Source organism: Coregonus clupeaformis, chromosome 5 (genome assembly GCF_020615455.1).
Source record: "Coregonus clupeaformis isolate EN_2021a chromosome 5, ASM2061545v1, whole genome shotgun sequence".
Classification (NCBI taxonomy): Eukaryota; Metazoa; Chordata; class Actinopteri; order Salmoniformes; family Salmonidae; genus Coregonus; species Coregonus clupeaformis.
Genome location: NC_059196.1, coordinates 25,161,245 through 25,186,428, shown reverse-complemented (window position 1 = coordinate 25,186,428; position 25,184 = coordinate 25,161,245). Strand labels below are relative to the sequence as shown.

General features: G+C 46.2%; 1 protein-coding gene across 1 annotated transcript; it reads right to left on the bottom strand.

Annotated features, from left to right (window-relative positions):
• Positions 1 to 578: 578 nt before the first annotated feature.
• LOC123482768 (unconventional myosin-VIIa-like) lies at positions 579 to 25,184 on the bottom strand. The gene is made up of 48 exons (XM_045211517.1): positions 25,080 to 25,184; positions 24,285 to 24,413; positions 23,944 to 24,096; positions 22,703 to 22,887; positions 22,482 to 22,603; positions 22,135 to 22,277; positions 21,812 to 21,925; positions 21,137 to 21,290; positions 20,921 to 20,997; positions 18,729 to 18,848; positions 18,493 to 18,635; positions 18,142 to 18,352; positions 17,381 to 17,516; positions 16,952 to 17,058; positions 15,187 to 15,324; positions 14,929 to 15,087; positions 14,565 to 14,657; positions 13,725 to 13,819; positions 13,479 to 13,563; positions 13,117 to 13,335; positions 12,840 to 12,923; positions 11,837 to 12,070; positions 11,483 to 11,686; positions 10,965 to 11,141; positions 10,569 to 10,658; positions 10,186 to 10,313; positions 9,985 to 10,111; positions 9,684 to 9,803; positions 8,739 to 8,912; positions 8,399 to 8,626; positions 7,834 to 8,001; positions 7,431 to 7,548; positions 6,909 to 7,035; positions 6,321 to 6,490; positions 6,058 to 6,248; positions 5,816 to 5,943; positions 5,409 to 5,566; positions 5,017 to 5,170; positions 4,736 to 4,891; positions 4,398 to 4,503; positions 4,052 to 4,165; positions 3,741 to 3,828; positions 3,387 to 3,493; positions 2,441 to 2,626; positions 2,140 to 2,256; positions 1,888 to 1,971; positions 1,619 to 1,738; positions 579 to 1,495 (listed from the first exon to the last, which is right to left on the bottom strand). The coding sequence occupies exons 1-48, from the start codon at positions 25,182 to 25,184 to the stop codon at positions 1,403 to 1,405; spliced, it is 6,639 nt and encodes a 2,212-aa protein (XP_045067452.1). The 3' UTR covers positions 579 to 1,402.

The window sequence follows — 25,184 nt, the reverse complement described above, 5'->3', positions numbered from 1 at the left end:
ATCCTCCCGTGTAGTTCTGGGCTGATTCCTCACCATTCTCATGATCATTGCAACTCCGCGAGGTGAGATCTTGCATGGAGCCCCAGGCCGAGGGAGATTGACAGGTCTTTTGTGTTTCTTCCATTTGTGAATAATTGCACCAACTGTTGTCACCTTCTCACCAAGCTGCTTGGCGATGGTCTTGTAGCCTATTCCAGACTTGTGTAGGTCTACAATCTTTCCTTGGAGAGCTCTTTGGTCTTGGCCATGGTGGAGAGTTTGGAATCTGATTGATTGATTGCTTCTGTGGACAGGTGTCTTTTATACAGGCAACAAACTGAGATTAGGAGCACTCCTTTTAAGAGTGTGCTCCTAATCTCAGCTCGTTACCTGTATAAAAGACACCTGGGAGCCAGAAATCTTTCTGATTGAGAGGGGGTCAAATACTTATTTCCCTCATTAATAGGCAAATCAATTTATAACATTTTTGACATGCGTTTTTCTGGATTTTTTTGTTCTTATTCTGTCTCTCACTGTTCAAATAAACCTACCATTAAAATTATAGACTGATCATGTCTTTGTCAGTGGGCAAACGTACAAAATCAGCAGGGGATCAAATACTTTTTTCCCTCACTGTATTAGCTTTAACTCTGGTGATAAGAGACACAAAACAAACACAATAATAATATAAAGAAAACTACATCAGACGTCTGACCAGAACTGCAGCGGTCTGTCACATAGACTACTATGCTGCTTCAGAAACAGAGGCAACTGGCTTAAAAGCCACATTAAATAAAATAAAAAACGAATATACCTATGTATTGACAGTTCAGTGAAAATCTATTCAGCTACATTACGAGCATGCAAACCTCTGTCATAAACAGATCTGGAAGAAAACAATATATTAAAGCTTTATATGGTAATTTTACTCAGTAAGTTAACTTAATTCTTATTTTCAGTAACTACTTAATTGTCTAGCTAAAGTACCAAATCACATGGCTCTCCATTCATTCTGTCCATCCAATGATTGGTTAATAACAAGTGCTCTCCTTGGTAACATACTGCCAACTCTTCAGTTTGAACGTAATGTTCCAAAAACACCCATTTAACTGTTTATGTGTGTTTACAACCTTTGTGTTTGTAGTGTGTGTGTGTTTGTGTGTACAGTGTCTCTGGGAGGATAAAGGGGTGAGGCTTAGAGGTAGTCATCCTCACTGGAAGGCTCGTCGTCAGGATTGTTGCTAGGGTTGTTGCTAGAGGCGTTGCTAAGGTCGTAGCTATGGGCATAGCTGGAGGCAGTGCTAGAGGAGGGGCTGCGGCTCATCCTCCACACCTGGTTAGAGAAACTCCGCCCCCAGCTGCAGGGCTGGCCAACAGGGCGCAGTATTCTAATAAGCTCTGCAGCTTCCTGCCAATAGGAAGTTCACTTGCTGTGGCCCCGCCCAGTTCTCTGTTTACTCATGGTGGTCAACATCTGGCTGATGTAGGAAGTCAGGAGGTCATCCATTTTATAGCCCTGAAAACACACACACAAATCTGAGCGTTTTCATCAAGTGCTTGTGTGTGTGTGTGTGTGTGTGCGTACGTGAGGGCGTGTTTTTTACGTGTCTATGTCTGTGTGATTGTGTGTGTGTCTCACCAGTGAGGTCTCACACAGCAGCTTGCTGCCCCTGACCAGGTTGCCGATGGTGATGTGGAAGTAGGTGTTACCACTGCTCCAGTTGGAGATCTTAGTGAACGGGTGGGTGGTCAGGATGTCCTGTAGAACACACACACACACACATCAGTGAAATACCAGGTAACACATGTTCACACACATACACCTAGAGAAAGAGATGAGAGGTCATGTAACACACACACAGGAAATGTCCCCTTGGGAATTAATAAAGGACCTAACTACACACACACCTTGGTCTTTGGGTCTATGAGGCTGACTCCATGCTTGTTGATAGCAATCAGGAGGATCTCTGGGAAGTTGGGCTCTGTGGTTTGCTGAACAGAGAGAATATCACACTGACTGAGAGGAGGTACACAATACTGGACAGACCGACAGAACGACAGTCAGACATCCCGGACAGACAGACAGACATCACAGACAGACAGACAGTAATGTGACCCAAAGGTGAGATTGAGAATTACATCACTGAGCGGCATGGTTACCTTGACTTCGAAGAAGGCGGATCCGAACGTGGCCCATTTGAAGATGATCTTCAGGAACTGGAGTTTGGCCTCCTCCCTGGATTTACCAGCCTGTTTATTGAAATATGCTACTACAGACTACACACACACACACAGATATGCCCGCATGTATGCAAAGTTACAAACACACACACAGCCACACACCAAAAAACTGTTGATTAGGTCACAGATACAGTAGTCAATCATGAGAAAAACAGCCATTAAGAATAGAGCTAGGGCAGCCAATTAGAGCCCAGGAGAGGTGGGAGAAGTCTCGCCTCACCCGTTTCCAGTCATCTGGGGAGAGCTGGCGAATCAGGTCCTGCGGCACCAGCTCCCGGAGGATCTTGGGTATTGAGGGGAAGTGTGACTTGTCGTCTTCGTACTTCACCCTGTAGATCAACGCTCCCAACTGGAACACCTCGTCACGACTACACTTATGGTAACCACGGAGATACTTAGGCAGTTCCTAGTAACCAAAGGGCAAAAATGACTAGTTACGGTCTCACTCCTACTTACTTTTAATGGTTCCTAAAATCAGAACGGATCATGGCAAAAAGTGTTTTAGCTAATCAGCTCCGTGGTCTTCAAATTCTCTCCAGACCAGCTTGAAACCCCAGGATCTTGTTTCCTTGGAGGAGTTTAAAAGTTTGGTTGACTCACATGTTATTGAGGAACGTGATTGTCATTAGGACTTGATGTGGTGGTACATATGATAGATTTTTTTATCTATGACGATTGTATGTTTCTGTAATTGAAATGTATGTCAAATAATTTTTTAATTTTTTAATGGTGTGTCTATGTCTGTAAGTTGTTACAGTATGTCTGATATTTGTCTCAAACATTGTTCCCCCCCTGCTGCTGTCTTGGTTGGACCAGGTCTCTCTTGAAACATTGATTTTATCTCAGTGAGACTAACCTGGATAAACAAAGGTAAATACTAAAAAAGCTATAGGCCTGGATTCAATCAGAGGTATGTTGTAAACAAGTGCATTGCACTACAGACAATGTGCCTTTTGAAAGACATTTCCCCGATATTCCTGTAGATCGCATTCATGGTAAACGCTGTAGGTGTCGGCTCAAGCCATAACAACAAACAACGCACCTTTGATTGAATCCCAGCCTTAGTGTGTGAACATTGTCAGGGTTTGAACCTGGAAAGTTTACTTAGTACAAGCGGAAGCAGTTCCGTTACACACGCACGCGCGCGCGCGCATACACACACACACCTGGTAGTAGTGGAAGATGGAGTCAGCGAAGGAGTCTTTACCAGGAACAGTGTTGGTCCACAGCTTCTTCATGAAGAACACCTGGTAGGTCAGAGACGGTACGATACCTACACACACGCGCACGTTAAAGTAATTAAATGGATAGTTCATGTTAAAGGGATGGTTCATGTTAAAGGGATAGTTCATGTTAAAGGGATAGTTTGTGTTAAAGGGATAGTTTTTATTAAAGGGATAGTTCGTGTTAAAGGGATAGTTTTTATTAAAGGGATAGTTCGTGTTAAAGGGATAGTTCGTGTTAAAGGGATAGTTCATATTAAAGGGATAGTTCACTCTAAATCATAGTTTATGGAATACCATCTTTAGAGGGCCGGGCCTTCTTGATCCAGTCTGTGAGGTGTCTGACAAAGTCAAAGAAGAAATCTCCTTCTGGTACACTGATCACCTACAACACACACCACACACACAAAGAAGAGTTGAGGCATGTTTGAGAGCATCAGATCTGTGATATATTGTGGGTACATTATGATTGACTGATTGATCTACAAATAATAATCAGTAGTTATTTATGATCATCCAAGGTGATTTGTAGATCAATCAGACGGCTGTCGCCTGCTAAATCTACTGCAATGACGAACAAGCCGTTAGTGTGCATGTGTGCATATCACCTTGTCGGAGATCTTTACGAACAGGCTGAATCCTTCAGGTGATTTAAGCAGCAGGCGAGCAGAGATCGCCAGACAGAAGTCTTTAGCCTTGGTGCTGGACTCCACCTCAAATGCCTGTCAATTACACACACCAGCCAATCACAGCACAGTAAACACCTGTCAGTCACACACACCAGCTAATTACAGCACAGTTAACGCCGGTCAATCACACACACCAGCCAATGACAGCACAGTAAACACCTGTCATTCACGAACAGCAGCCAATCACATCACAGTAAATGCCTGTCAATCACAAGCAGAAAGATAGTTTGTGTGTGTCAGTGTGTGCGTATATGTGTGAGTGTACCTCATCAGTATCGTCAGGGAAGTAAACCTTGTGGAAGATCTGGGTGGTCTTATGTTGGATGGCCTCTACCTCCACCAGGTGGGGAGGGTACTTCCTCGAGCCATTCCTGTCACCACAACAACACCAACAATAATAACAACAACAACAACGTAATGGATGAAGAGGAGTGTATCATTAACAGAGTGTATCTGTTGATGTGTGAGATGGGTAAGTGTGTGTGTGAATGTGTGTGTGTGTACGTGCATGTGCACGTGTGTACGTGCATGTGCACATGTGTACGTGCATGTGCACATGTGTGTGTTTGCGCCCACGTATGCGTGTGAGTGTGTGTATGTTACCGTAGGGCCTTCTGTATTCGTGTCATACAGTCCTGAGCCAGAGGGTGATGTTTCTTGGACTGAAGGAAGCGTTGGACATGAGGCAGCAGCATGTTACTGGGAGGGAACAGACCTGTACACAGCCACAGCAACTCCCAGCCCTTCTCCTCACTGTACCTACACACACACACACACACACACACACACATACACACACACACACACACACGGTGTCGACACAATGTAACAGAGGTATCTGAGAGAAGTTTAGGATGTGTGCATATGTGTATGTGTGTTTTTACTTGACATGGTTGTCTGTGAGTTGTTTGAGTATTTGACAGAAGATCTCATCTTTCAGAGGTTCGGCCTTCAGGGCTCCTTCAAAGATCTGGTCCGTCAGCTCGTTGACCGAACGTGTTCGCTTAGACGGGTAATCCCCCATATACTTCATCATAGGTGGCACGGTCAAGGAGTTAACATATCACACAAATGTCACAGGTGGGATCTGAACCCCCATCTCCTGCTCAGGAAACCAACGTCTTAGGCCAAGAGGAAATTCCATCTCTGGCCGAGGGTGATTTTAAGTTGCAGGCAGGTTTACCTCATCACAAGACCGTGAATCTAAAACACACACACGCAGATGCACACACACACTACAGATGGTGTGTGTTAGCCAGTAGCCAGTAAAGGATATCTATGAAGGCCATACAGGCGTCCTGTGACAGGTCTTCATGGCTGAGGACCTTCTTCAGTAGGGGCTGTTTGATAGGCTCTCTGGTGCAGCTCCACATTGTGGCCTTCCCTCTGTTCTTAGTTATCATCACCCTGCTCAGAGTGTGTTTGGGAGGAGGTCTGGAGAGAGGGAGGAATGGAGAAAGAGAAAGAGAGAGAGAGAGAGAGAGAGAGGAGAGAGAGAGAGAGAGAGAGAGAGAGAAGGGGGAGGAGAAAGAAAGGGGGGGAAAGAGAGGTGTACTGACAGGTATACAGTAGATAAGGTGACATTTTCCTCAGACAAAAAACCCACACAGTTACAAATACTGCAACTTGTATTGTGTGTGTGTATGTGTGTGTGTATGTGTCCATGTGTCTGTGTGTTTCTACCTGAAGTGGTCGTAGCTGAACTCTTCCAGTGTGTAAGGTTTAACCCTCTCCTCTCCAGTCTCCGGCAGAACCATCTGAGACGAACGCACTGTCTCCTGTCTCTGGTCTGGTGTCATGGTAACCAACGCCTAGAGAGAGAGAGGAAGAGAGGGGGGGAGGGAGAAAGAGATGAGAGAGAGGATTGAAGATCACGCAGATAGAGCCATTACAGTGTAGGGTGTGTGTGCGTGTGTGTGTCTCACCACTACGTCAGCCTGAGGTCTGGTAACAGTGGGCAGAACGTAGACGGCGTCAGCAGGGAAATCTCCTTTCTGATTGGTCCGTTCATTGACCCCGTGGACCCAGCCTGAGGTCATGACCTGCTGACCTGTCTCTTGGTCCAATAGAATCAGGTCTCCCTTTTGGAATGACAGGAACGTAGACTCCTCCCCACCTGGAGGGGAAAAGGTACAGTTTGTGTGTGTGTATGTGTGTGTGTGTGTGTGTGTGTGTACACTCTACTCACCAGAGTTGGTGTTGTCCTGCAGAGCCACCACGTACTTGGACCGGTTCCTCAGGCCCTCTAGGAACGTTACCACAAGGTCTCTGATGTCCTCAGAGTTGGTCGATGTGAACGTAAACTCATCGCCCTTTATGGTCGCCAACGTAAAGCTCTGCCCCTGCAGCTTACCACCTCTATCGACACACAGAATAAGAAAAAATGCTAAAATAATTGCTCATGCGCGGAGCGGTGTAGCTAGCTAGCAGTCTCTGAAGAAGGGAGAGAGAGAAAGGAATACAGTCGCTAGCTCAGAAGATCAAGCCCATATTTATTCCCTAACAATTCAGCTAACTGTGGGGGGTTGAGGTGTCCACTAACAAAACAACAAAACAGGGTGGCTAGCCCAAGTAAGGAGGATGGCTACCTAACTACACAAATTAAATGTATTATTATTAACGGTTACAGGCAACATAGTACGTTTCTTGACATTAGTAGCTTAGGAGAAAAGATGATAGAAGAAAAGAAAAGAAAAAGAAACAGTGAGTAGCCAATATGTTTATGGTCAAGAGGGCAACAGTCTTAGGGTAGACTCCAAATCCCATCATGCCACACCTGCTGCTGGAGACTGCAGTGATCTCTGGGAAAGAGAGTTCTAGCAGCACCTGCTCCTGTTCGTCTACAAAGTACACCCCTGTCCAGTTCACCGCCACAATGACATCATTCTTAGGCAGACTTGGACCTGTATGGTGGAGAGAGGGGCGGGATCAGAGTATGGACACGTGACTAGGGCAGTGTCCCGATTCTCCATCCTTCTCCCAAAGTGTGCACTTTCACACTCACTGTCATTGATTTAACAATGGTGGAAACTCCCTACAGCGAATGAGTACACCAATCCAATGCTCGTAAATCCATGACGGGTAGGATGCAAGTGCACACTTTGGGAGGAGAGAGGAAATTAGGACTAAGCCTAGATCACATGTATACCTAGTTCCATGAACAACCTCAGTAAGTTAAGAATGATTCCTCAGAGATATCACGAGGTACAGCACCAAAACAGACTGACTGATAGGAATTAAAGAAGGTAGTTGGTCGAGTAGGTAAAGCAGGTACGTTACAGCCAGTAGAGTAAGGTACCTGAGAACTTGAAGGCCTCATAGAAGCGTGAGAAGAGGAGCGGCCATTTGTAGCGAGCGAAGTCCACCACTTCCTCCTTCACCTTCTGGGGGTCAAACCTCTGCTGGGTGAAGATGCCCTGGGGTGGGGTGGGGGGGGTTGCACAGTTAGGTTTTGTCCCAAACGGGACACAACCTAACTATCTTTGACCAGGGTCGATAGGGCTCTAGTCAAAAGTTGTGCTCTATGTAGGAAATATGGTGCCATTTGGAACACGTCACATATTACAATCAAAATAACTGAAAGTAAAACCTTCTTCTAAAAGGTTTGGTAGTTTACTAGATCAAACATCAAAACCAGTGACATCTAGAGAGAGCCAGTCCCTAGACGGGAACCTGGCCAACTGTTCCCCGGCCAGGAGCACCTTTTTGTGGGCAGCCATTATGACGTGGGCCCATTTCTCCACGCTCCGGGAGGAGCTGACCTCTCGGTCGGGTATGTAGGATGGGATCAGGCTCAGCAGACGCTCTGTCAGGATCTCAGAACCGTAGTCTACATAATACTGCTGACTGGCTAACTCTGCTAGGTCATCCTGGAGAGAGAGAGAGCGAGATGGAGGAGGGGGGGGAGAGGTTAGAGGGGGAGAGGTTAGAGCTAGAGCTAGGGTCAGAACCGTAGTCAACAAAGTACTGTTGACTGGCTAGCTCTGCCAAGTCATCCTGGAGAGAGAGACAGAGGTTAGGGTCAGGATCTCAGATCTGTAGTCCACATAGTACTGCTGACTGGCTAACTCTGCCAAGTCATCGAATAGACAGATAAAGAGAGAGACAGAGACAGAGAGGTTAGGGTTAGGGTCTGACCCATAGTCAACATAGTCATCTGGTCCTGGAAAAGAGGAAGAAGAGAGGTTGTTCCTATCCGGCTCAGAGGACCATAAAACAGTGCCACCTTGTAACTGAGAGGTCATTTGGTGTAATTCTAAAACTCACCCTGTCACAGCGGTACTCTCCAAACTTTACCCCCCGTACAGTCTGTTGGTAGATGAGGTTGGTGGCCACAGCATCGTCTGCAGGGTTGTGCCAGGGCGTGAATATCTCCTTCCTGTAGAACAGTCTCCAGGGGGCGTTCCTCTCCTGGGCACCCTGCTCCTTGGCATACTGCTCACACTGGGACACCGCGTCCATCACATGGTCCTTACCACTGCCTAGGGAGGAGACCTAGAGGTACACACACACAGCTCACACCGGAATACTGCACATGCATGGTATGTGTGCGTGTGCATGCCTGCCTGTGTACCCGTGTGTGTGTGTGTGCATGGCTGTGTATTACCTTGTCAAACAGGGCGATGTAGAGAGAGAATCCAAAGCGGTCTCTGAGGCTGATCTTGTCTGCCAGGGCGTTACACAGCTCCATGGCAGTAGTAGCTGAGTCTGTCAACAACGTCTTAGTGGTCCCATCCATAAAGGTTACTGGCAACATGATGGGCTTCTTAGACTTAGTGGCCTGGGAGAGAAGAAAGAGGAGGAGAGGGGGGAGGAGAGGGGGAGGAGGAGAGAGGGGGGGAGGAGAGAGGGGGGGTGAGAGGGGGGGAGAGAGAGAGGGGGAGAGGAGGAGAGAGAGAGAGGGGGAGGAGGAGAGAGAGGGGTGGAGGAGAGAGAGGGGGGAGGAAGAGCAAGAGATGGGGAGGAGATAGAGGGGGGAGGAGGAGAGAGAGGGAGGGAGGAGAGAGGGGAGGAGGAGAGAGAGAGGGGGGAGGAGAGAGATGGGAGGGAGGAGAGAGGGGAGGAGGAGAGAGAAAGAGGGAGAGGAGGAGAGAGAGAGGGGATGGGAGAGAGAGGGGGAGGAGGAGAGAGGGGGGAAAAGGAGAGAGAGGGGGGAGGAGGAGAGAGAGGGGGGAAAAGGAGAGAGAGAGGGGGGAGGAGAGAGAGAGGGGGTGGAGGAGGAGAGGGGGAGGAGGAGAGAGAGGGGGAGGAGAGAGAGGGGAGGAGAGAGAGGGGGAGGAGGAGAGAGGGGGGAGGAGGTGAGAGGGGGAGGAGGAGAGAGAGGGGCGGAGCGAGAGAGGGGGAGGAGGAGAGAGAGAGGACAGAGGGAGGGGGGAGAAGGAGAGAGGTGGAGAGAGGAGAGTAGAGAGGTAAGGGGTGTGTGTGTGTGTGAGTGTGTGTGTGTGTGTGTGTGTGTGTGTGTGTGTGTGTGTGTGTGTGTGTGTGTGTGTGTGTGTGTGTGTGTGTGTGTGTGTATGTATGTATGTATGTGTGTGTGTGTGAGCGTGTGTACCTGTAGCTCCAGCCAGGACGGGGGTTGTGTTCTGGTGCCGTTAACAAACGTGCGTCTGAGTCTCTCCTCGCAGTAGGGGGCGTAGCCAGGAGGACCACCATGGATGTAGTTACGCAGGTACTGGAGGAGACAGGATGTAATACAGTTATAGAGGAAGTTATGTAATTATAGAGAAAGTATAGAGTTTAACAATTCTACGTCCCAAATGGCTCTGTGGGTCCTGGTCAAAAGTATAAAGGGAATAGGGTGTCATTTGGGACGCAGACAGAGAGTCTGTAGTAGTATGTGTATTCTGACTGACCTTGACAAACTTCTCAGAGGGAGCGAAGCAGCCGACACACAGAGAGATGAGGATCCAGCCTCGGGCATGACTGCTCTTAGATGGGTTCTGGTTCAACTGCTTACAGATCTGGCAGTAGATCTCATCCCTACAGAGTACAGACACAGGACAGGTCAGAGTGTGTGTTCGTGTGGGTGTGTGTATGCATGTGTGTGTGTCTACCTCAGGGCAGGTCGTAGTATTCCGTTGCCGATGATGAAGTGGAGTTTCTCCAGGTTAGAGGTGGGCCGGTCCTCCAACATGCTGTTGCCATGGAGACTAATCTCTCCGTCGTTCAGGCGCTTGGTCACCTAACAGAAAACGCATCATCAACACTGGACATTCTATCCAATCTACATATTCCTTGCGTCCCAAATGGCACCCTATCCCTATATAGTGCACTACTTTTTACCATGGAGCATAGGGCTCTGGTCAAAAGTAATTTACTAAATAGGGAATAGGGTGCCATTTGGGAAGCTGTCGAAGTGTCTAGGAGCTAAGGGCCATTTCATCCCTTCTAGAATGCTTTCAACTCCAACACCTCCTCCTCCTCCTCTCTCTCTTACCTCCTCAGTGATCTTGGACTTCTTCTTCAGGGTGAGGGACACTAGTTTGTGTCGGACACTGTTCTTCTTGTTGCTGTCTAAATGGGGGGTCTGTGGGGGAGGGGACACAGCTTATAAATCAGCTAGGAAACATCTTCTAGGAAGCACTACTGTACTGTACTACCCAGAGCAACACTACAGGTGTATCAGAACATGACGGTTTAACTCAGTTAGAATCTAACCGAATGAGATTATAGCTAAGTGTTATTATCGATTACTCCCTCCTCTTCCCTCCTCCCCCCCTCACTTTAGTCATTTAGCAGACGCTCTTATTCAGAGCGACTTACAGTTAGTGCATTCATCTTAAGATAGCTAGGTGAGACAACCACATATCACAGTCGTAGTAAGTACTCTCACCTCTCCCTCCCCCTGCAGGGCCTGTAGTTCTCTCTTGTAGGTTTTCTTGCCCAATGTCTCGTAGATCTTGGTCATCACAGGGATCTTCTCTGAGCCGTCGGTGATGGCCGTGTGGTACTTGGGCTCTGGGAGATCTCCCATGAACCTCAGCACCGTGATCCACACCGCTAACGCCGCCTAGGGGGGAGAGAAACCAACAGTGTTAGGGTTGCAACCTTTCCGTTACTTTCCCAAATTTCCCTGGTTTTCTATAAATCATGGTTGGAAGATTCTGGATTTCCTGCTTATTCCCTCCTGATTTCAGGAAACCTCCAATCTGGATTTCTGGACAACCGGGGTAGGGAAAAGTTACTGGAATTTTGCAACCCTAAATAGTGTTCATACTGTGATTATAAAAAGTACAGTTCGGTAGAAGGAGGCTGCCTGAAAGGACAGTCTGACAAACACCCTTGGTCTACTGGGGTTAGAGGTCAGGGGTTAGGTGTCAGGGGTCAGAGTTGAGAGGTCATGTGACCTACCAGCTGGTCACCCTCGTCGTCATGAAACAGCAGCGGTTGTTTGAGCGGCCGTCGGACGTAGGTGTGTATGGTGGTGCCCTGGAAATAGGTGGCAGCGAACTTGGCAAATTTATACTCTGACAGGTCATCCTCCTCATCCTCAGGGAGAGGAAGAACATCATCTAAATCCTCCTCCTCAAGCTCCTTCTGGGCACGTTCCAAGTCCTACACACAGATACACACACACACACGTAAGCACACATGCAGACACACACACAAAGACACTTAGAGAACGATTTGAACATAGCCCAGAGCAGATTCAGATGTTAACTGTAGCAGTGTGTCTGTGTGTCCACTAGGTGGCGACCTCCTCACCTCGAACCCAGCTGGTGGCGCCCCCTCCTGGCCAGGGAAGGAGTTTGTTGTCCCCAGGAAGCCAAACATCTTATCCACCATGTCAGAGTCGTTCACTGGCTCATGTCTTGCTTTCTCCATCTGCTCCACCATCTCCTTCTTCCTCCGCACCTCCTCCCTCTCTCTCTTCTCTCTTTCCGCGTCCTCCTTCGCTAGCTGGGCCAGTCTCTCCTGGTGGTTACGCTCTGCTTCAACCTACAGAAGACTGGGTGTTAATAGGTGTGTGTGTGTGTGCAGAGGCGTCATGCCCATAGGGGCCACAGTGGCACGTGCCCCCTCAGATTTGTCCTAAAACAATTGTTGTTTCTCTGTAATACTACTAGCCACATAGCTATTTTATGAAGTTGGCTTTAGCTAGCCCAAATAGGTTCCCAATCTGCCAACATCATAACTAGCTACCATGAAGCCATTTCAGGCTATCAAGTTAGAGTAGCTAGCTTGTCTAACTATCTTAGCTGGCATGCCAGCTGGCAAGGAAGCATATTTAGTTTCTTTAAATTCAGAACCACCAGTCTGGAGGATACAGACAGCACAAGAGGTATGCTTAGATATGCAGAAAAATACATATTTTTTACATAGAATTAAGCAAAATGATTATTTTTATTTTATTTATTTATTTTTAGTCATTTAGCAGACGCTCTTATCCAGAGCGACTTACATGAGCAATTAGGGTTAAGTGCCTTGCTCAAGGGCACATCGACAGATCTTTCACCTAGTCGGCTCGGGGATTAGAACCAGCGACCTTTCGGTTACTGGCACAACGCTCTTAACCACTAAGCTACCTGCCGCCCCAGTCTCTCCTATGGCTCTAGATTGCAGGGCCTAGCCCCCCTCCAGACCACCCCCAGCCATCCTCACCTACTTTGTGCCCCCTCAGATTTTTGGGCTGCATGACGCCCGTGTGTGTGTGTGTGTGTGTGTGTGTGTGTGTGTGTGTGTGTGCATGTGTGTGAGTGTTCCAGACCTTGGCCTTCTTAGCGCTCATCTGGTTCCTCAGCTTCTCCTCCTCAGCCAGACGCAACTTCTCTGCCTCCAACCTCCTCCGATACTGAGAGAGAAAGAGGGAGGAAACAGAGGTAGAGAGAGAGAGAGAGGTAGAGAGAGAATGAGAAAGAGCGCGCGCGAGAGAGAGAGAGAGAGAGAGAGAGAGAGAGAGAGAGAGAAAGGGTTAGGATGAGAGAGTGAGAGGGACTGAGGCTTTCTTTCAGTCTGCACTGCATGTGTCTGTGTCTCTGTCTCACCTCTCCCTTCAGTCTCTTGTAGAGGCGTCGTGCGATCATGCCCCGTGTGTGAGCCTGGATGGTGATGACGGCCCATAGGCGGTGTCTGAAGGCCCTTCGGACCAGACAGCCTCTACACCTGGCCTGCAGACCCGTCACCCTCTGTCTGGCCACGTGGTACGTTACGTACAGCCGCCTGGAGCGGTACAACGCCTGGAGTCTGGCGAACCCTGCCCGCATCTAGGAGGTGGAGGGGAGGGGAGGAGGAGGGGAGGGGAGGGAGAGGAGGAGGAGAGGACATGGAGGAAATTAAATTAAAGAGATTGTCATTTGATTAAGTTCAGCTCATGTCAATAAGAAGTGATCAAGTTTTTAAAACTCACAGCTACATAGTTCTTGCGACAGTGATATCCTCGCCACGTCTTCTGGATCATCATGGCCGACTTTCTCATCTTCAGGAAGTTGGACCTGTTGAGACGAAGTGATGCGATTGTTAAATCAAAGCTGGTTGCAATGACTACAGTCTCACCCGGTTGCTTTGCCAACAGTCTAAACTGGTTGTTATGACTACAGTCTCACCTGGTTGCTATGCCAACAGTCTCACAGGGTTGCTATGACTACGGCCTCACCTGTCCTTGAAGCCTCGTACAACCTTCTGGATAAGGATGACCTTGTCCGTGATGGCCTTGTCTCTCTCGATCTCCAACAGCATGTCATGGTGGTCCTAAACACACACATGTGCAGACACACAGCCACACACACACACACACACAAACCAGAAGTGATCATCAGTAGATTCCAAACAGACGTTCTAAAGACCCTCTGATTTATGTTCTCTCTCTTCCTCTCATCTGTCCATTTCCTCTCCTCCTCTGATCTGTTTGTTTCCTGTAGGGGAAGTGTGGGCGCTGCCCTCGCTGCCCTGGCTTCACCTCGCTGATTTTACTTCCTGTTTTACTTCCTGTCCGACCAGCTAGTCGCTCTGATAACTACCTCAGCTATGATGACCATCAGTGTGGTAACTAGCCCACCACTGACCCCACCCCTAGTGCTGTCCTCGTTCAACTGTCAACAGAGGCACAACTGGGGTTGAGTTCCACTGCACAGCGAATTTCTCTCCCTGTTACTAAGACAGGGTATTGTAGACAACTCGCATATTTCAGATAAAACCCCTATCCAAAAATGCATAACTTCTCCCAAATGGTACCCTTTTTCCTATATAGTGCACTACTTTTGACCATTTACATGTTTTTTATATTTAGCAGACGCTCTTATCCAGAGCGACTTACAGGGGCAATTAGGGTTAAGTGCCTTGCACATCGACAGATTTTTCACCTAGCCGGCTCGGGGATTCAAACCAGCGACCTTTCGGTTACTGGTCCAACACTCTTAACTGCTAGGCTACCTGCCACCCACACAGAGACCAGGCACCCTAATACGGTGCTACTTGGGACTCAGCCCAGGTGTACCTTGAGGAAGATCTTGGTCTTTCCCATCTGCCAATCATCATCTCTCCCCAGGATAGCTTCCGCTATACGCTGACAAGTTCCCCTCAGGTCCTCCTACACACATACACATCGAGATCGGACATCAGTGGGCAGGTAACCATTGACAACTGTCACTGACAAGGCAAGCTTTGGCGAAGACTGATCAAGATCAAACACGTCAGCGTTTTTAAATAAGTGCACCATGCATTGAAAAAACGTTATTGTTGCGGTCAGTTTGGGAGATACCATCACCTTTTATTTTTGGACTACATGACTTTACCCAGATGAGCACCCCATAGAAGGCTTTTAGTGTCACTGGCACATCTAAACTCTAACGGTCACATACCTGTTTGTATGCAGGTTTGACTCCTGGCATAAGGACTCTGTAGCGGTCCACAAACTCAACAAAGGTGTATCTGATTGGATAACCAGCTCTGCGGATACGAATGGTCTCCATCATGCCTGAATACCTCAGCTGACGAACACACAGCTCCCTGTCAAACAGCTGGGAGAGATAAGACAGACACACAGACACACACACAACAATTACATTTTTACAAACAAACACACACACACACACACGCGCAGACACACACATACTCACCATGGGTTTCTTGTACTCATTGGGTTTAATGCAGCGTACAAAGAAGGGCTGACACACACTCAGAGTCCTCATCAGCAGTTCCAGAGAACGCTTGAACTGACTGCTCAGAGTGGGAGAGCGCTTCCTGGTCTCCGCCCCCTACAGCACAAACACACATCAACATGGGTTAGTAACAATGGATTCTATCCCTTTCCCTCTCTCTCTCCTTTTTCCACTCTCTCTTTCGCTCTGTTAAGTTCCCTTTTTTTCCCATACAGGAAACCAGGCTAAATGTAGCTCATATTGTGACAGATATATTTTGACAGTGTTTAAAATGTTCTACACATCTCATTGTAAAAAAAACTATGTCCAGGTTAGACCTGTTTTAAAGTAATGCCAACAACAGTTCTATCAAAGCTATTGTTCTAAATACACTGAGTGTACAAAACATTAAGGATACCTTCCTAATATTGTGTTTCACCCACCCCTTTTGCCCTCAGAACAGCCTCAACTCGACGGGAAAGCAAGCTCATGCAAGAGAGAGGACGCCCACTTATACAGACAGGTCCCTTGACCATTTTTTTCAATGGCTATTATGCAACATCTTCATTACCCACCATCTTTGCAGAGGTGAGAGAGAACCAGGAAGTAGACAGGAAGGGATGTCACCAAAACATGGCCACCAAGTTTAAGGAGAGAGAGAATTGCAACCTGGGCTCCACTGAACGTTGGACGATATGTCTGCTATACACAGCCAGCGGATGGAGGCAGGGAGTGAGGGAGGAGGGAGTGGAGATTATTTCTCCTCTTTTCTTCTTTTACCTTCAGAGGAGTGTCAGGTTGGCCCATATTATCACCCGGCAAGTAGCCAACCAGAAACTAAGCCAGACATACAGTACCAGTCAAAAGTTTGGACACACCTTCTCATTCAAGGGTTTTTCTTTATTTTTACAATTTTTACATTGTAGAATAATAGTGAAGAGATCAAAACTATGAAATAACACATATGGAATCATGTAGTAACCAAAAAAGTGTTAAACAAATCAAAATATATTTTATATTTGAGATTCTTCAAATAGCCACCCTTTGCCTTGATGACAGCTTTGCACACTCTTGGCATTCTCTCAACCAGCTTCACCTGGATTGATTTGTTTAACACTTTCTGGGTTACAACATGATTCCATATGTGTTATTTCATAGTTTTGATGTCTTCACTATTATTCTACAATATAAAAAATGTTTTAAAATAAAGAAAAACCCTTGAATGAGTAGGTGTGTCCAAACTTTTGACTGATAGTGTACATACGTGTGCATGCACGCACGTGTGATATGCAGACACACAGATACAAACACACACACACACATACACAGACATGCAGATACAAACACACAGACAGAGGAAAGACAGTGTAAGTTAGCATCTTGACACACATTAATGAAGAGACAGAGGGAGGAGAAGAGCGCAAGCAGCATGCCATGCAGAGACAACAACCCTTGAGACAACTCCGTCCCAAATGGCACCCTATTCCCTGTTTAGTACACTACTTCTGATCAGAGCCATTTGTGCACTATAAGGGAATAGGGTGCCATTTGGGATGCAGACCATAAGATAACCAGAACAGGCACAGCCATCTGTCTGGAACACTTCATGATGACCACTCAGAGAAACTAGCTAACAGGTAGTGAGTGATCTGTGATGTCATCAAGGTGTAGCGAGGAGAGGTGGGTCGAGTGACTTTGTGGTTGCTAGAGCGAAGGGTTGCTTGGGTGACGGAGGGTGCGTTACCATGGCAACATCGGCCTGGAAGATCTGCTTGATGAACTTGTTCCTGGAGGAGTGAACCAGCTGAATGATGTCACCGTGCAGGGTGTCTCTGTTCTTCTCCAAGAAACCTATTATTGATAAGGCTATTGGTTATTGGTTATTGATAAGGCTATTGGTTATTGATAAGGTTATAGATATTGTTTAGGAAATTGGGTCTAGTCGGTCCTATCCTCTATTAGTCCTGAGAATAACCTTTTACAGTGACTTTTCCATTGAGGGTCGTCATCACAAAACCCTGATGAAGGCTATGGGCCAAAGCATGTTGGTTTTAACATTAACATGTTGGTTTTAACTTCCACTGTCCTCCAAGAGTTGCTGAATTTGGTCATCATGTTGTATGTGATAATCAGTCAGTCAGTATGTGATCATCGCCATAATGTTGTCACGTACCTCGTGTCTCGTAGTAGACTACCCCAGCAAAGTGCTGGATGCCAAACTGAGTCTCATAAGTGTTCTTAGGAGGGATGTAGTTGGTGTTCAATTTATGTTGAGAGTTCAACTTATTCAACATAGTGGTGTCTGTACCCTGAGACAGAGAGAGAGAGAGGTGGGAGAGAGAGAGAGAGAAGGTGAGAGGGATGGGTTAGGGAGATATGATCTAACTAAGTACCCTTGGAACTGATAGAGTAGATTTACACAAATATTTCATTATACATTTGTTCTCTCCCCATTATACTGTATCCATCTATAATGTAATAATGTAACTGTTACCTCTTCTCTCCCTCTATCCTCTTCCTTCTATGTTAGGGAACTACAGATGTAGGACCTTAATTTGAGCCAGATTGCTACAGCAGGAAAATAATCCTGCAGCAACAGGAAATGTGAATTATTATGTGGATTATAATTAATGGACATTTTTGTAGGGGGAAATCAAGTCTGAAATTTCTAAGTGGAAATTACAAACTTCAGAAGCCTTTTTAAACCACCATACGCTACAAGTTTGACATTTCCTGCAACAGGGTGATCAAATTAAGATCCTACATCTGTATATGTACTGTATCTATCTATAGTGTAGTTACATTGGGGAAATTGCTCTCCTCATCTATGAGGCTGATGATGTTCATGGGTTTGATACGATCATGTCTCTCATCCCTCTTTCCCCCACCCCCTATCCTCCTCTCCCCTCCTCAAGGTTTTACTGTCATCATTACCTTGGGGAACTTGCTCTCCTCGTCTATGAGGCTGATGATGTTCATGGGTTTGATAGCGATCATGTCAAGGGCGTCCTGGTTGTCTGTGAACTCGATGTGTTGCCAGTTGATGTGTTCCAGGTTGTATTCCTCCTGCTCCAGCTTGAACACATGCCTCACAAAGAACTGCTGCAGGTTCTCGTTGGCAAAGTTGATGCAGAGCTGCTCAAAACTGTTGATGGGGAGACACACACACACACCAACACACACAGGAACACACAGACACACATATATGAACTTAGAGCAGGTAAACTGACACAAACTGCAGTGGTCAGATGTGTGTCTCTATTCTGTGTGTGTGTGTGTGTGTACCTGTTGATGGTGAAGTTTTCGAAGCCAAAGATGTCTAGTAGTCCTATAGAGCGTCTGAGGGCTTTGGGCTCGTGGGACGGAGGCTTGTAGATCGCTGCATTGATCTTCTCTACAATCCACACAAACAGACGACCGTAGATCCCCTACACACACACACAATATACATATGCCAGAGAGTGTGTGAAAAAGTGTGTTACACACCTGAGAGCATGTTAATGTGTGTGTGTGTGTGTTACCTTGACAAAAGCGTCCCGTACGTCCAGAGCCTGCTCTATACTGAGGGGAGTGGAGACTGTTTCTCCTCTAGTGATCAGAGTCCTACTGGTCAAACAGTTCATCAGGTCTTTACAGTCCACCTACACGCGTGCACACACACAGCAACATTAAGTCAGAAAACACACTTATTTCACACCATCAACCAACGGTGACAACAGTCCAGATTTGCGTGTTTCACCAGTGTGCCACTAGGATCTCTCTCTCTCTCTCTCTCTCTCTCTCTCTCTCTCTCTCTCTCTCTCTCTCTCTCTCTCTCTCTCTCTCTCTCTCTCTCTCTCTCTCTCTCTCTCTCTCTCTCTCTCTCTCTCTCTCTCTCTCTCTCTCTCTCTCTCTCTCTCTCTCTCTCTCTCTCTCTCTCTCTCTCTCTCTCTCTCTCTCTCTCTCTCTCTCTCTCTCTCTCTCTCTCTCTCTCTCTCTCTCTCTCTCTCTCTCTCTCTCTCTCTCTCAATTCAATTTCAATTTCAATTTAAGGGCTTTATTGGCATGGGAAACGTGTGTTAACATTGCCAAAGCAAGTGAAGTAGATAGTAAACAAAAGTGAAATAAACAATAAATATTAACAGTAAACATTACACTCAGAAGTTTCAAAAGAATAAAGACATTTCAAATGTCATATTATGTATATATACAGTGTTGTAACAATGTGCAAATAGTTAAAGTACAAATGGGTCTCTCTCTCTCTCTCTCGCTCACGTATGTTAACATTGCCAAAGCAAGTGAAGTAGATAGTAAACAAAAGTGAAATAAATATTAACAGTAAACATTACACTCAGAAGTTCCAGTGTTTTTCCAGTGTTATAACAATGTGCAAATAGTTAAAGTACACATGGGAAAATAAATAAACATCTCTCTGTAGGTGATGGCTTTGTTATGGAAGGTTTGGGAATCGCTTCCTTTTAAGTGGTTATAGAATTTAACGGCTCTTTTCTGGATTTTGATAATTAGCGGGTATTGGCCTAATTCTGCTCTGCATGCATTATTTGGTGTTTTTCGTTGTACACTGAGGATATTTTTGCAGAAATCTTTATGCAGAGTCTCGATTTGGTGTTTGTCCCATTTTGTGAATTCTTGGTTGGTGAGCGGACCCAAGACCTCACAACCATAAAGGGCAATGTGTTCTATAACTGATTCAAGTATTTTTAACCAGATCCTAATTGGTATGTCAAATTTTATCTTCCTTTTGATGGCATAGAAGGACCTTCTTGCCTTGTCTCTCAGATCGTTCACAGCTTTGTGGAAGTTACCTGTGGCGCTGATGTTTACGCCGAGGTATGTATAGTTTTTTGTGTGCTCTAGGGCAACAGTGTCTAGATGGAATTTGTATTTGTGGTCCTGGCAACTGGACCTTTTTTGGAACACCATTATATTTGTCTTACTGAGATTTACTGTCAGGGCCCAGGTCTGACAGAATCTGTGCAGAAGATCTAGGTGCTGCTGTAGGCCCTCCTTGGTTGGTAACAGAAGCACCAGATCATCAGCAAACAGTAGACATTTGACTTCAGATTCTAGTAGGGTGAGGCCGGGTGCTGCAGACTGTTCTAGTGCCCTCGCCAATTCATTTATATATATGTTGAAGAGGGTGGGGCTTAAACTGCATCCCTGTCTCACCCCACGGCCCTGTGGAAAGAAATGTGTGTGTTGATTTCTGACATGCTGTTCCTTCTTTTTCCGTAGTGTATTTCTGTATTGTTTTAGTGATTCACTATAGTGAAGGCATAGGCTCAGGTTTTCTTGGTTGGATAGGTTTCTCAATTTCTTTCTTAGGTTTTTGCATTCTTCATCAAACCATTTATCACTGTTGTTACTTTTCTTCGGTTTTCTGTTAGAGATTTTTAGATTTGATAGGGAAGCTGAGAGGTCAAATATACTGTTTAGGTTTTCTACTGCCAAGTTTACACCTTCACTATTACAGTGGAACGTTTTGTCCAGGAAATTGTCTAGAATGGATTGAATTTGCTCTCTCTCTCCCTCCCTCCCTCCTCCCTCCCTCCACCTCCCTCCCTCCCCCCCAGTGGTCTAGTACTCACCTGTAGCTCTCCGGCAGCTATGACATAACTAGTTCAGGTTACTGCTGTACAACCACTCAGTGGATAAAGTAGGTGTGTGTATGTACGGTAGGTTTATGGGTACAGTGTGTGTGTGCGTGTGTTACCTCCAGCAGTGTAGCAGCAGAAGTCAGGTCTATGCTGCGGACCACCTCACAGGCATCCAGGTTGTCATAGGTACGAGCTAGGGGTCAGGGGTCAGAGGTTGGAGGTAGATGATAGTGAAGTCAGCATGATGTCATTTCAATATGTGTGAGTGTGTGTATACGCACGCACGTGCATGTGTGCATTCATGCGTGCATTTGTGTGTGTGTATCTATTACCTTCATAACGCAGGTTCCCCATATGTAGTATAGAGGCCAATAGTTTGGAGATCATCCAATTCTCAGTGTCAGAGAACATCAACACCTTCATGGCTGATTGGATGTTTGAATACTCCTTCATATCATCACGACCATCACACACAGTACACTTCCCCTGGAGGGAGTGAGGGAGGACAAGACAAGACAAGACAAGACAAGACAAAAGACAAGACAAGACAAGACAAGACAAGACAAGACAAGACAAGACAAGAGAAGAGAAGAGAAGAGAAGAGAAGAGAAGAGAAGAGAAGAGAAGAGAAGAGAAGAGAAGAGAAGAGAAGAGAAGAGAAGAGAAGAGAAGAGAAGAGAAGAGAAGAGAAGAGAAGAGAAGAGAAGAGAAGAGAAGAGAAGAGAAGAGAAGAGAAGAGAAGAGAAGAGACGAGAAGAGACGAGACGAGACGAGACGAGACGAGACGAGACGAGACGAGACGAGACGAGACGAGACGAGACGAGACGAGACGAGACGAGACGAGGAGAGGAGAGGAGAGGAGAGGAGAGGAGAGGAGAGGAGAGGAGAGAGAGGAGAGGAGAGGAGAGGAGAGGAGAGGAGAGGAGAGGAGAGAACTTTAGTTGAATTATATTTTCTCACTACTGTTATATTAACGTTGTTAAAGTGTTAGCTAAGTGTTGTCCTACTATAGTAAGGTAGCTGTAGTCTGTGGCTTTCCCTAGTCCCAGTTTCTTCTTCTGGTCTGAAGGCATGCCCTTCAACATACAGTAGAAGATATGGTAGTTCCTCTCATCACGAGCCTGCAGGGAGAGAGAGGGGGAATAGAGATGACACGATAGTGACCAAAATAACACAGCTCCTAGACTGTATCACAGGATATAGGACAGTTGCTTACTTCAGCTAGCTAACACTGCCTGTTGCAAAACGTTTTGCTACATTTTGCTATGATGTACACTAATGAATACAACCCTGTCTGCAGACCCTATAACCCCGCCTCCTGAATCCATACCTGTCTGCAGACTCGTGACTTCTCCAGCAGGTACTGTTCTATCTTGGCCCCCTCTATGGCTCCTCTCTTGTTGAAGTGGATATCGATGTATTTCCCAAAGCGGCTAGAGTTATCATTACGGATCGTCTTAGCGTTACCAAACGCTGCGGACAGACAACACAAAGCCCTCAACACTCAGAACTATAACTACTATAGGGTTTATTATTGTGTGTGTGTGTGTGTGTGTGTGTATATGTGTGTGTGTGTGTGTGTGTGTGTGTGTGTGTGTGTGTGTGTGTGTGTGTGTGTGTGTGTGTGTGTGTGTGTGTGTGTGTGTGTGTGTGTGTGTGTGTGTGTGTGTGTCCTACCCTCCAGTATAGGATTAGCCTCCAGGACCTGTTGTTCTATCCAGGAGTGTTGTCCACTGATGGCTGCTAGGAACTGGAGGATCAGCTTAGTGCTCTCTGTCTTCCCTGCTCCAGACTCTCCACTGAGAACACACACAATTAGATCCGACTTGGTGCTCTCACTCGCTTCTGAGAATATACACACACACCCAGACACACACACTCCTCTCCCGCTCACACACCTGATGATGCAGCACTGGTCTCTGTTGTTTCTCTGCATGTTGAAGTAACAGTTATCTGCGATGGCAAAGATGTGTGGAGGCATCTCTCCTATCTTCTTATTGGTGTACAGGCGGATCTGGTCAGCTGTGTAGATGGGTAGCACCTGGTAGGGGTTTACTGCCACCAGGATAGAGCCTGTATACGTCTGGAGGGGATGGGGGCAGAGGGCAAAGGGCAAAGGTAGGACACCAAATCAAAGATCCTACAAAAGGGAAGCTAAGATGGGTCATGCAGTGCTGTGCAGTGCTGCAGTAGAGATGAGATGCACGTTAGTACAACAACTCTGCATTCTGTGATCAGTTTAAATGGACAGACAGACAGGCACATTGCAGCAGGACAGTAGTACTTTATAGTTGGCCATTCTCATTCACCTGCCACATGAAAATGAGGGGAGGATGAAGTCTGTGTGTACGTGTGAGTTGGGAGCAGAAGTGACGTGGGTTTCGTCTCTCAGATGCAGTCAGTGACAATTGAGTATCAGTAACGGTCACTGGAGCCACGATAGCCATGCCAGAAATGGAGTAACAAAAGTACCTCATGCACATACATACGCTCACGCACACTCACAAAGACATACAAACACTAACACATGTACTCATACACCCACAGACAGACAGACACACACACACTCATACGGACACTCAGGCAGCCATGCATGATACCCCTGTACTTACTCTCCCACCACAGTTAGTCTACAGGAAGGAAGGAGGAAAGAACGAGAAAGAAAGAGAGAGGGGAAAGGAGGAAGAGGAGGGACAGAGTGAGGGAGGAAGAAGGGAGAGAAAGATGTGAAAAACAAGACAAAAGCACAGGTTGACTGAGAGCAGGAGAGACTCAAACAGATAGAGGGAATGCAGAAAGAAAGAAAGAAAGAAAGAAAGAAAGAAAGAAAGAAAGAAAGAAAGAAAGAAAGAAAGAAAGAAAGAAAGAAAGAAAGAAAGAAAGAAAGAAAGAAAGAAAGAAAGAAAGAAAGAAAGAAAGAAAGAAAGAAAGAAAGAAAGAAAGAAAGAAAGAAAGAAAGAAAGAAAGAAGAGCTCCAGGCGTGCCTCACCAGCTCCTAGCAGTAGTAGTATAGTAGTAGCACTGCAGTAGTAGAATAGTAGTAGTGTAGTAGTACTCACATATATAAGGTGTTCCCTAAATCGTATGAGCAGGTTGTATTACTCTACTAGTATAGTAGTAGTACAGTAGTAGTACTTACATATATAAGGTGTTCTGTATATCGTATAAGCAGGTTGCGGAGGATACCGGCCTCGTTGAGGTCTCCCAGGCGGATCATGTCCTCCACCCCATGGATGGAGGTGGGGTGCATGGGCTTAATGTTGGTTGCATTCTGGGGGGATATCCAATGCTCCTGGAGAAAGAAGGGGCTGTTTGTGTAGTGCTGGAACAAATGCCTGCAACATTTTGGCCACCCCAAATTATTATTTTGTGTGAATGTTGAGAGAATGTTGTGTGAATGTTGTGGGAATGATGTGAGAACGTTGTAAGAAGGGTGTGTGAATGTTGTGTAAATGTGTTGCGTGGATGTTTGAGACTCACGTTTCCCTCATCATCCAGAACCTGTATCTGTCCAGAGTCACAGAGTTTGACCACGGCTCCGATAGGGACCACAAACTCCCGGCCCGTCTTCAGGTCCAACCACACATAGTCCCCCTGGGAGAGGATAAATACAACAACCCATCAAACCAACACAATACATGGTTTGCATCCCAAATGGCACCATATTCCCTATATAGAGCACTAGGTGTGTAGCGAATAGTGTACCATTTGGGACGGAGTTAGTATATTTACAGGTCCACATATCGAGAGGGAGAGAGAGAGAGAGAGAGAGAGAGAGAGAGAGAGAGAGAGAGAGAGAGAGAGAGAGAGAGAGAGAGTGAGAGCGCGAGAGAGATGGCAAAGTATTATAAAAGCAGAAGGTGTATTGCAGACATAGAAGAGGTTGTGATATGGTTGATCGAGATGACATCTTAGAGCAGTACTGACAGGGTTCAGTGTCATAATCAACATAATTCAATGACATCATCAATGTCACACACACACACCGCTGTGCATCAGGCCTAACACCCCTTAGTGATTTATTATTTACCACATACAGTACCTCCGCTTCTTGTACTTGATTGCTTTTTAATATACAGCAGAATGAACTGTCTAATATCTTTCCCTTGGGGACAATAGATTTTATTGTATCGTAAACGTGGCTTCTATATGGTAAACCAATTACAACACTGCCTAAGCTCCTCTGATAGCTCAACAAGATTACCTGCAATCCATTCACAATACTAAACACAGTCCTATACACACACACACACACACACAGTGTTGTAGTCCTACCGGTAGCAGTGTAGAGTGCTTGAAGACAGTGTTGACGTTTCGTACTAGAGCCCATTTAGCCTGGTCTTTCTCATAAAGGTCCACATAGTCACGACGCTTGTACAT

Coding starts and splice junctions, on each gene's coding strand:
- LOC123482768 (XM_045211517.1), bottom strand. CDS start 25,184: ATGTACAAGCGTCGTGACTATGTGGACCTTTATGAGAAAGACCAGGCT. Junction 18,849..20,920: donor CTGCTGCTACACTGCTGGAG/GTAACACACGCA, acceptor GCACGCGTGTAG/GTGGACTGTAAAGACCTGAT. Junction 13,820..14,564: donor AGACCAAGATCTTCCTCAAG/GTACACCTGGGC, acceptor GTGTGTGTTTAG/GACCACCATGACATGCTGTT.